The 13,132-nt window shown below is 44.6% G+C and overlaps 1 protein-coding gene across 1 annotated transcript in view; it reads right to left on the bottom strand.

Moving 5' to 3' along the window:
• LOC106592442 (DNA annealing helicase and endonuclease ZRANB3) overlaps positions 1-13,132 on the bottom strand; it is a 70,462-nt gene that overhangs the window by 16,760 nt on the left and 40,570 nt on the right. The window contains exon 15 of the mRNA XM_082963695.1: positions 10,334-10,969. Within this exon, the coding sequence (XP_082819821.1) occupies positions 10,334-10,969 (636 nt within the window). The remainder of the gene's footprint in view (positions 1-10,333; positions 10,970-13,132) is intronic.

Raw genomic sequence — 13,132 nt, 5'->3', positions numbered from 1 at the left:
GCCATCCGTTACCGACTAGCAGCGCTGTAGTTACTAATACTTCACAACGGAACGATTTGACTAGTGCAGTGTTACCTAGCGAGCTACCTAGTTGTCTTTGTCATAGCTTGATAATTGTTAATTGATAATTGTTAGCTAGCCAGCCATCGAGGTTAGCTAGCCAGCTATTTCCGTCCCCCGCGACGGCATTTTTCCTAACCTAGCCAACTATTACCGACGAGCAGCATTGTTGAAACTAAATACAATACAAGGAACGTCTTGATTAGTGTTATGTTAGCTAGCTAGCTACAAAGTTGCTTTGTATCATGACAAGGTGTAGTACTGAAACTACCGAGGTTACCTAGCCAGCTACACGTTCAAAGTCAACAACGCAGCCACTGCTAGCTAGCCTACTCCACCAGCCAGCAGTACTGTATCATTTTAGTCAATAACATTTTTGCAACGTAAGCTTAACTTCCTGAACATTCGAGACGTGTAGTCCACTTGTCACTCCAATCTCATTTGCATTAGCGTAGCCTCTTCTGTAGCTTGTCTACTATGTGTCCGCCTATCCCTGTTCTCTCTCCTCTGCACAGGCCATACAAACGCTCCACACCGCGTGGCCGCTGCCGCTCTAACCTGGTGGTCCCAGCGCGCACGACCCACGTGGAGTTCCAGGTCTCCGGCAGCCTCTGGAACTGCCGGTCTGCGGCCAACAAGGCTGAGTTCATCTCAGCCTATGCTACCCTCCAGTCCCTAGACTTCCTGGCGCTGACGGAAACATGGATCACCACAGATAACACTGCTACTCCTACTGCTCTCTCCTCGTCTGACTACGTGTTCTCGCATACCCCTAGAGCATCGAGCCAGCGGGGTGGTGGCACTGGAATCCTCATCTCTCCCAAGTGGACATTCTCTCTTTCTCCCCTGACCCATCTGTCTATCTCCTCATTTGAATTCCATGCTGTCACAGTTACCAGCCCTTTCAAGCTTAACATCCTTATCATTTATCGCCCTCCAGGTTCCCTTGGAGAGTTCATCAATGAGCTTGACGCCTTGATAAGTTCCTTTCCTGAGGATGGCTCACCTCTCACAGTTCTGGGTGACTTTAACCTCCCCACGTCTACCTTCGACTCATTCCTCTCTGCCTCCTTCTTTCCACTCCTCTCCTCTTTCGACCTCACCCTCTCACCTTCCCCCCCTACTCACAAGGCAGGCAATACGCTTGACCTCATCTTTACTAGATGCTGTTCTTCCACTAATCTCATTGCAACTCCCCTCCAAGTCTCCGACCACTACCTTGTATCCTTTTCCCTCTCGCTCTCATCCAACACTTCTCACTCTCCCCCTACTCGGATGGTATTGCGCCGTCCCAACCTTCGCTCTCTCTCTCCCGCTACTCTCTCCTCTTCCATCCTATCATCTCTTCCCTCTGCTCAAACCTTCTCCAACCTATCTCCCGATTCTGCCTCCTCAACCCTCCTCTCCTCCCTCTCTGCATCCTTTGATTTCCTCTGTCCCCTATCCTCCAGGCCGGCTCGGTCCTCCCCTCCTGCTCCGTGGCTCGACGACTCACTGCGAGCTCACAGAACAGGGCTCCGGGCAGCCGAGCGGAAATGGAGGAAAACTCGCCTCCCTGCGGACCTGGCATCCTTTCACTCCCTCCTCTCTACATTTTCCTCTTCTGTCTCTGCTGCTAAAGCCACCTTCTACCACTCTAAACTCCAAGCATCTGCCTCTAACCCTAGGAAGCTCTTTGCTACCTTCTCCTCCCTCCTTAATCCTCCTCCCCCCCCCCCCCCCCCCTCCTCCCTCTCTGCGGATGACTTCGTCAACCATTTTGAAAAGAAGGTTGACGACATCCGATCCTCGTTTGCTAAGTCAAACGACACTGCTGGTCCTGCTCACACTGCCCTACCCTGTGCTTTGACCTCTTTCTCCCCTCTCTCTCCAGATGAACTCTCGCGTCTTGTGACGGCCGGCCGCCCAACAACCTGCCCACTTGACCCTATCCCCTCCTCTCTTCTCCAGACCATTTCCGGAGACCTTCTCCCCTACCTCACCTCGCTCATCAACGCATCCTTGACCGCTGGCTACGTCCCTTCCGTCTTCAAGAGAGCGAGAGTTGCACCCCTTCTGAAAAAACCTACACTCGATCCCTCCGATGTCAACAACTACAGGCCAGTATCCCTTCTTTCCTTTCTCTCCAAAACTCTTGAACGCGCCGTGCTTGGCCAGCTCTCTTGCTATCTCTCTCAGAATGACCTTCTTGATCCTAATCAGTCAGGTTTCAAGACTGGGCATTCAACTGAGACTGCTCTTCTCTGTGTCACGGAGGCTCTCCGCACTGCTAAAGCTAACTCTCTCTCCTCTGCTCTCATCCTTCTAGACCTATCTGCTGCCTTTGATACCGTGAACCATCAGATCCTCCTCTCCACCCTCTCCGAGCTGGGCATCTCCGGCACCGCGCACGCTTGGATTGCGTCCTACCTGACAGGTCGCTCCTACCAGGTGGCGTGGCGAGAATCTGTCTCCGCACCACGTGCTCTCACCACTGGTGTCCCCCAGGGCTCTGTTCTTGGCCCACTCCTATTCTCGCTATACACCAAGTCACTTGGCTCTGTCATATCCTCACATGGTCTCTCATATCATTGCTATGCAGACGACACACAATTAATCTTCTCCTTTCCCCCTTCTGACAACCAGGTGGCGAATCGCATCTCTGCATGTCTGGCAGACATATCAGTGTGGATGACGGATCACCACCTCAAGCTGAACCTCGGCAAGACGGAGCTGCTCTTCCTCCCGGGGAAGGACTGCCCGTTCCATGATCTCGCCATCACGGTTGACAACTCCCTTGTGTCCTCCTCCCAGAGTGCTAAGAGCCTTGGCGTGACCCTGGACAACACCCTGTCGTTCTCCACCAACATCAAGGCGGTGACCCGATCCTGTAGGTTCATGCTCTACAACATTCGCAGAGTACGACCCTGCCTCACACAGGAAGCGGCGCAGGTCCTAATCCAGGCACTTGTCATCTCCCGTCTGGATTACTGCAACTCGCTGTTGGCTGGGCTCCCTGCCTGTGCCATTAAACCCCTACAACTCATCCAGAACGCCGCAGCCCGTCTGGTGTTCAACCTTCCCAAGTTCTCTCACGTCACCCCGCTCCTCCGCTCTCTCCACTGGCTTCCAGTCGAAGCTCGCATCCGCTACAAGACCATGGTGCTTGCCTACGGAGCTGTGAGGGGAACGGCACCTCCGTACCTTCAGGCTCTGATCAGGCCCTACACCCAAACAAGGGCACTCCGTTCATCCACCTCTGGCCTGCTCGCCTCCCTACCTCTGAGGAAGCACAGTTCCCGCTCAGCCCAGTCAAAACTGTTCGCTGCTCTGGCACCCCAATGGTGGAACAAGCTCCCTCACGACGCCAGGACAGCGGAGTCAATCACCACCTTCCGGAGACACCTGAAACCCCACCTCTTCAAGGAATACCTGGGATAGGATAAAGTAATCCTTCTAACCCCCCCCTTAAAAGATTTAGATGCACTATTGTAAAGTGGTTGTTCCACTGGATATTATAGGTGAATGCACCAATTTGTAAGTCGCTCTGGATAAGAGCGTCTGCTAAATGACTAAAATGTAAATGTAAATGTAGAACAGACAGGATATCTATCTAGGTGGCGACAGCAGCTTTAGTTAGAACAGACAGGATATCTATCTAGGTGGCGACAGCAGCTTTAGTTAGAACAGACAGGATATCTATCTAGGTGGCGACAGCAGCTTTAGTTAGAATAGACAGGATATCTATCTAGGTGGCGACAGCAGCTTTAGTTAGAACAGACAGGATATCTATCTAGGTGGCGACAGCAGCTTTAGTTAGAACAGACAGGATATCTATCTAGGTGGCGACAGCAGCTTTAGTTAGAACAGACAGGATATCTATCTAGGTGGCGACAGCAGCTTTAGTTAGAATAGACAGGATATCTATCTAGGTGGCGACAGCAGCTTTAGTTAGAACAGACAGGATATCTATCTAGGTGGCGACAGCAGCTTTAGTTAGAACAGACAGGATATCTATCTAGGTGGCGACAGCAGCTTTAGTTAGAACAGACAGGATATCTATCTAGGTGGCGACAGCAGCGTTAGTTAGAACAGACAGGATATCTATCTAGGTGGCGACAGCAGCTTTAGTTAGAATAGACAGGATATCTATCTAGGTGGCGACAGCAGCTTTAGTTAGAACAGACAGGATATCTATCTAGGTGGCGACAGCAGCTTTAGTTAGAATAGACAGGATATCTATCTAGGTGGCGACAGCAGCGTTAGTTAGAATAGACAGGATATCTATCTAGGTGGCGACAGCAGCGTTAGTTAGAACAGACAGGATATCTATCTAGGTGACGACAGCAGCTTTAGTTAGAATAGACAGGATATCTATCTAGGTGGCGACAGCAGCTTTAGTTAGAATAGACAGGATATCTATCTAGGTGGCGACAGCAGCTTTAGTTAGAACAGACAGGATATCTATCTAGGTGGCGACAGCAGCTTTAGTTAGAACAGACAGGATATCTATCTAGGTGGCGACAGCAGCTTTAGTTAGAACAGACAGGATATCTATCTAGGTGGCGACAGCAGCTTTAGTTAGAACAGACAGGATATCTATCTAGGTGACGACAGCAGCTTTAGTTAGAACAGACAGGATATCTATCTAGGTGGCGACAGCAGCTTTAGTTAGAACAGACAGGATATCTATCTAGGTGGCGACAGCAGCTTTAGTTAGAACAGACAGGATATCTATCTAGGTGGCGACAGCAGCTTTAGTTAGAACAGACAGGATATCTATCTAGGTGGCGACAGCAGCTTTAGTTAGAACAGACAGGATATCTATCTAGGTGGCGACAGCAGCTTTAGTTAGAACAGACAGGATATCTATCTAGGTGGGCGACAGCAGCTTTAGTTAGAACAGACAGGATATCTATCTAGGTGGCGACAGCAGCTTTAGTTAGAATAGACAGGATATCTATCTAGGTGGGCGACAGCAGCTTTAGTTAGAACAGACAGGATATCTATCTAGGTGGCGACAGCAGCTTTAGTTAGAATAGACAGGATATCTATCTAGGTGGCGACAGCAGCTTTAGTTAGAACAGACAGGATATCTATCTAGGTGGCGACAGCAGCTTTAGTTAGAACAGACAGGATATCTATCTAGGTGGCGACAGCAGCTTTAGTTAGAACAGACAGGATATCTATCTAGGTGGCGACAGCAGCGTTAGTTAGAATAGACAGGATATCTATCTAGGTGGCGACAGCAGCTTTAGTTAGAACAGACAGGATATCTATCTAGGTGGCGACAGCAGCTTTAGTTAGAACAGACAGGATATCTATCTAGGTGGCGACAGCAGCTTTAGTTAGAACAGACAGGATATCTATCTAGGTGGCGACAGCAGCGTTAGTTAGAATAGACAGGATATCTATCTAGGTGGCGACAGCAGATTGTTGGTGTTTTAGTTCTAACTGAATTTGGTGTGATGTCACTACTGCATTAAATGGGGCGGTTTATAATACTAGAATCTAATGCCTCTCTGTGGTCCAGAATCTAATGCCTCTCTGTGGTCCAGAATCTAATGCCTCTCTGTGGTCCAGAATCTAATGCCTCTCTGTGGTCCAGAATCTAATGCCTCTCTGTGGTCCAGAATCTAATGCCTCTCTGTGGTCCAGAATCTAATGCCTCTCTGTGGTCCAGAATCTAATGCCTCTCTGTGGTCCAGAACCTAATGCCTCTCTGTGGTCCAGAACCTAATGCCTCTCTGTGGTCCAGAACCTAATGCCTCTCTGTGGTCCAGAATCTAATGCCTCTCTGTGGTCCAGAACCTAATGCCTCTCTGTGGTCCAGAATCTAATGCCTCTCTGTCTTCTAGAATCCTCTCCCTCTCTCCATGGGAAATATATGTTAACATTGCCAAAGCAAGTGAAGTAGATAATAAACAAAAAAGGTAAATAAACAATAAAAATGATCAGTAAACATTACACTCACAGAAGTTCCAAAAGAATAAAGACATTACAAATGTCATATTATGTCTATAAACAGTGTTTTAACAATGTGCAAATGGTTAGTACAAAAGGGAAAATAAATAGACATAAATATGGGTTGTATTTACAATGGTGTTTGTTCTTCACTGGTTGACCTTTTCTTGTGGCAACAGGTCACACATCTTGCTGCTGTGATGGCACACTGTGGTATTTCACCCAGTAGATATGGGAGTTTATCAAAATTGGGTTTGTTTTCGAATTCTTTGTGGATCTGTATAATCTGAGGGAAATATGTGTCTCTAATATGGTCATACATTTGGCAGGAGGTTAGGAAGTGCAGCTCAGTTTCCAACTCATTTTGTGGGCAGTGTGCACATAGCCTGTCTTGAGAGCCAGGTCTGTCTACGGCTGCCTTTCTCAATAGCAAGGCTATGCTCACTGAGTCTCTCTCGCTCTCATTAAGCTGCTCCGAACCCGATAGGTCACTTATTGGTCCACTGCAGTGTTCCACATTAACCCTGAGCTTGAGGAATGTCTGTCTGGAAATAGAACACCCAGCCACCAGTGTCACATCACCATCAGAAGTGAGTGACATACACAAGGCCATTAACTGTGCTTTAGGAAAAGACCCGAATGGGAAAGACAAGACAGGACTAACAGAACAGAACATATTTCTGGATCAGAATGTGTGATGATGTGTTATGATGACTGGGTGAAAGCATGCAGGGGTGTCTGGAGCAGGTCGGTGCTGTTGAGGGTGTTAATTCATGTAGAGACAGAGACAGACAGACAGACAGACAGACAGACAGACAGAATGACTCATTCTTATGGAGTTTTTCAGAGCAATTAAAAAGCAATTAAAAACTTGAGGTAAATGCAAAACACACAAAATAAAAGCAATTTCATGAACCTATAGTTCAGAGCCAGTTGTAATCCCATAAGGCCATGCTGTGAAGAGAAGAAACAATCCCCTTCTATAATGATACTAACAATAATAATATGTCACACCCTCCCTTACCCAATCACCACACAACGGAGGGAGGCAGCTGGCGGCATATGGATGACTACCTCAGTGATACACAGCATTATAACATATTGATGACTACCTCAGTGATACACAGCATTATAACATATTGATGACTACCTCAGTGATACATAGCATTACAACATATTGATGACTACCTCAGTGATACACAGCATTATAACATATTGATGACTACCTCAGTGATACACAGCATTATAACATATTGATGACTACCTCAGTGACACATAGCATTACAGCATTATAACATATTGATGACTACCTCAGTGATACATAGCATTATAACATATTGATGACTACCTCAGTGATACATAGCATTACAGCATTATAACATATTGATGACTACCTCAGTGATACATAGCATTATAACATATTGATGACTACCTCAGTGATACATAGCATTATAACATATTGATGACTACCTCAGTGATACATAGCATTACAACATATTGATGACTACCTCAGTGATACATAGCATTACAGCATTACGACATATTGATGACAACCTCAGTGATACATAGCATTATAACATATTGATGACTACCTCAGTGATACATAGCATTATAACATATTGATGACTACCTCAGTGATACATAGCATTATAACATATTGATGACTACCTCAGTGATACACAGCATTACAGCATTATAACATATTGATGACTACCTCAGTGATACACAGCATTACAGCATTATAACATATTGATGACTACCTCAGTGATACACAGCATTACAACATATTGATGACTACCTCAGTGATACACAGCATTATAACATATTGATGACTACCTCAGTGACACATAGCATTATAACATATTGATGACTACCTCAGTGATACACAGCATTACAGCATTATAACATATTGATGACTACCTCAGTGATACACAGCATTATAACATATTGATGACTACCTCAGTGATACATAGCATTATAACATATTGATGACTACCTCAGTGACACATAGCATTATAACATATTGATGACTACCTCAGTGATACACAGCATTACAGCATTACAACATATTGATGACTACCTCAGTGACACATAGCATTATAACATATTGATGACTACCTCAGTGATACATAGCATTACAGCATTATAACATATTGATGACTACCTCAGTGATACACAGCATTATAACATATTGATGACTACCTCAGTGATACATAGCATTATAACATATTGATGACTACCTCAGTGACACATAGCATTATAACATATTGATGACTACCTCAGTGATACACAGCATTATAACATATTGATGACTACCTCAGTGATACATAGCATTACAGCATTATAACATATTGATGACTACCTCAGTGATACATAGCATTATAACATATTGATGACTACCTCAGTGATACACAGCATTACAGCATTATAACATATTGATGACTACCTCAGTGATACACAGCATTACAGCATTATAACATATTGATGACTACCTCAGTGATACATAGCATTATAACATATTGATGACTACCTCAGTGATACACAGCATTATAACATATTGATGACTACCTCAGTGATACATAGCATTATAACATATTGATGACTACCTCAGTGATACACAGCATTACAGCATTATAACATATTGATGACTACCTCAGTGATACATAGCATTACAGCATTATAACATATTGATGACTACCTCAGTGATACATAGCATTATAACATATTGATGACTACCTCAGTGATACATAGCATTATAACATATTGATGACTACCTCAGTGATACATAGCATTACAACATATTGATGACTACCTCAGTGATACATAGCATTACAACATATTGATGACTACCTCAGTGATACATAGCATTATAACATATTGATGACTACCTCAGTGATACATAGCATTACAACATATTGATGACTACCTCAGTGATACACAGCATTACAGCATTATAACATATTGATGACTACCTCAGTGATACATAGCATTACAGCATTATAACATATTGATGACTACCTCAGTGATACATAGCATTATAACATATTGATGACTACCTCAGTGATACACAGCATTACAGCATTATAACATATTGATGACTACCTCAGTGATACATAGCATTATACCATATTGATGACTACCTCAGTGATACATAGCATTATAACATATTGATGACTACCTCAGTGATACATAGCATTATAACATATTGATGACTACCTCAGTGATACACAGCATTATAACATATTGATGACTACCTCAGTGATACATAGCATTATAACATATTGATGACTACCTCAGTGATACATAGCATTACAGCATTACAACATATTGATGACTACCTCAGTGATACATAGCATTATACCATATTGATGACTACCTCAGTGATACACAGCATTATAACATATTGATGACTACCTCAGTGATACACAGCATTATAACATATTGATGACTACCTCAGTGATACATAGCATTACAGCATTACAACATATTGATGACTACTTCAGTGATACACAGCATTACAGCATTACAACATATTGATGACTACCTCAGTGATACATAGCATTACAGCATTACAACATATTGATGACTACCTCAGTGATACATAGCATTACAGCATTACAACATATTGATGACTACCTCAGTGATACATAGCATTATAACATATTGATGACTACCTCAGTGATACACAGCATTACAGCATTATAACATATTGATGACTACCTCAGTGATACATAGCATTATAACATATTGATGACTACCTCAGTGATACATAGCATTATAACATATTGATGACTACCTCAGTGATACATAGCATTATAACATATTGATGACTACCTCAGTGATACACAGCATTATAACATATTGATGACTACCTCAGTGATACACAGCATTATAACATATTGATGACTACCTCAGTGATACATAGCATTATAACATATTGATGACTACCTCAGTGATACATAGCATTACAGCATTACAACATATTGATGACTACCTCAGTGATACACAGCATTATAACATATTGATGACTACCTCAGTGATACACAGCATTATAACATATTGATGACTACCTCAGTGATACATAGCATTATAACATATTGATGACTACCTCAGTGACACATAGCATTATAACATATTGATGACTACCTCAGTGATACATAGCATTACAACATATTGATGACTACCTCAGTGATACACAGCATTACAGCATTACAACATATGGGTGACTATTCACCCTAGACAATATCCCCCAGATATGTTGGAGGGTAGGAGGAAAGGAGGGTAGGAGGAAAGGAGGGAAGGAGAAAAGGGAAGATTAAAGTTGGATTACCATCAGTGTGCTCATGAGGGGCTGACTGGTTCTCTCCTGGTGATTGTTTGCCTTTGAGCTTCTCCTCCTCCTGCTCTCTCTGTTGACCGTCTGTCTGTCTCTCCTCCTCCTGCCCTCTCTGTTGACCGTCTGTCTGTCTCTCCTCCTCCTGCCCTCTCTGTTGACCGTCTGTCTGTCTCTCCTCCTCCTGCCCTCTCTGTTGACCGTCTGTCTGTCTCTCCTCCTCCTGCCCTCTCTGTTGACCGTCTGTCTGTCTCTCCTCCTCCTGCCCTCTCTGTTGACCGTCTGTCTGTCTCTCCTCCTCCTGCTCTCTCTGTTGACCGTCTGTCTGTCTCTCCTCCTCCTGCCCTCTCTGTTGACCGTCTGTCTGTCTCTCCTCCTCCTGCCCTCTCTGTTGACCGTCTGTCTGTCTCTCCTCCTCCTGCCCTCTCTGTTGACCGTCTGTCTGTCTCTCCTCCTCCTGACCGTCTGTTTGTGGTTCAGTTGTCCCGGGAGAGGCAGGACCAGGACAGGGGGGGTCCTCCTGCTCGCTGTCCAAGTCAGAGTGGAGGATCCAGGGGTGTTCTCTAGGGGTGGACTGATCAGGCCTGGAGCCTGGGGACACAGCAGGTGAACCTGTAGACTGTGTATCTGGAGCTGAGAGGTGGAAAAGAGAAAACACAACAAGGTTTTTTATAGATTTACATGTAGCCTAACAGTTCATATCAGTGTAGAAAACATGTACAACTACACAGATTCGTTTTGTACAGTTGTGTTCAGTGAAATGTACATAGGCCAAGATTTCAGTAAGTAGTTCAAAGAACTGTTAGGGGAGCAGAGAAGCAATGCGTCACACAGTCACTAAAATAATGCGTGAATTCAAATGTGAGCAGCTGCTTGTTGAGAGAAACAGATTCTTGTCATTCTGCTCAGACAGTGTGGAATATTTGTGACTTGGTAACACATGGTGAAAACTAATAAAATGCTGCTGATATGTTGAAAATGAGCAGGATACGGACCATCAATATGTAACTGATTCTCAACTAAAATTTCATCTGTGGGCAATTATGGCCCCTCCTTTGATAAATTGTGACATCCTGAACGTGTTTTGTTTTGTCGTGGAAGAACAGTGGAAGAACTGGAACTAACAGACTAATTCATGATGTTTCCATTGTAAGGTTTGTTTATGAAAGGCCATCCTCTTATAGATTTTCTAAAATGTCACCTGAATTTCCCAGCGCCCGACGCCGAGCCCCTACAACTAACGAGCTGAGGGGACAAGAGACTGAAGCTCAATTCTCCTCAGACTAGACCACTGCCTGCCAAACAAGACATTCTCCTCAGACTAGACCGCTGCCTGCCAAACAAGACAGTCTCCTCAGACTAGACCACTGCCTGCCAAACAAGACATTCTCCTCAGACTAGACCACTGCCTGCCAAACAAGACAGTCTCCTCAGACTAGACCACTGCCTGCCAAACAAGACATTCTCCTCAGACTAGACCGCTGCCTGCCAAACAAGACAGTCTCCTCAGACTAGACCGCTGCCTGCCAAACAAGACATTCTCCTCAGACTAGACCACTGCCTGCCAAACAAGACATTCTCCTCAGACTAGACCGCTGCCTGCCAAACAAGACATTCTCCTCAGACTAGACCGCTGCCTGCCAAACAAGACAGTCTCCTCAGACTAGACCACTGCCTGCCAAACAAGACAGTCTCCTCAGACTAGACCGCTGCCTGCCAAACAAGACAGTCTCCTCAGACTAGACCGCTGCCTGCCAAACAAGACATTCTCCTCAGACTAGACCGCTGCCTGCCAAACAAGACATTCTCCTCAGACTAGACCACTGCCTGCCAAACAAGACATTCTCCTGACGATTCTAAAAAAGTGATCTTTGTCAAAAGTCCGTGAATGCAATATGCATTTATTTACTAATGCTGTGATATAGTAGTGCTTATTTTCTCTGCATTTCCTGTTTGGTTACAGTGATTACAGTGTCATGTTTAGAGAGATGTGAAGTCTTAATACCATCAGAGTTGTTGTTCTGCCTCGGTTGTCATTACAGATCTGACGGCCTGGTAAATTCCCCTTCTAACATGCTGCCTGTGGTGCCAGCAGTACCATAACAGAGAACTGGGTTTGTTTGCTGATTAGATATCAAACACTACACACCTCAGTCAAGCATGAAATGGAGCAGATTTTGTTAATGGATTGTGTGTGTGTGTGTGTGTGTGTGTGACAAAAAAACACAATTGTAATGGTGTGTTTGATCAGTCCTTGATGATCGAGCTAGTCTAGCGTAGAAGTACAATGTATGTTCTAGTGATCCTATTTCTATGATTGAGACAACCCTCCTCTAGTGTTGACAGACAGTCAGGTGCCTGTATAACATCCCCTACACCAGCGCTATTCAGATCCCACCTGGAGGTCCTGAGTACTGCTGCATTTCTGTTCTATCTCATAACTATACTGAACACAAATGTTAATGCAACATGCAACAATTTCAACAATTTTACTGAGTTAAAGTTCATATAAGGAAATCAGTCAATTTAAATAAATTCATTAGGCCCTAATCTATGGATTTCACATGACTGGGCAGAGGCGCAGCCATGGGTGGGCCTGGGAAGGTATAGGCCCACCCACTTGGGAGCCAGGCCCACCCACCGAGGAGCCAGGCTCAGCCAATCAGAATGAGTTTTCCCCCACAAAAGGGGTTTATTACAGAAAGAAAAACTGCTGTTTCATCAGCTGTCCAGGGGGCTGGTCTCAGACGATCCCGCAGGTGAAGACGGATGTAGAGGTCCTGGGCTGATGTGGTT

Source organism: Salmo salar, chromosome 17, assembly GCF_965601325.2.
Source record: "Salmo salar chromosome 17, fSalSal1, whole genome shotgun sequence".
Classification (NCBI taxonomy): Eukaryota; Metazoa; Chordata; class Actinopteri; order Salmoniformes; family Salmonidae; genus Salmo; species Salmo salar.
The sequence above is the reverse complement of the archived record's forward strand: the minus strand, read 5'-3'. Positions and strand labels throughout refer to the sequence as shown.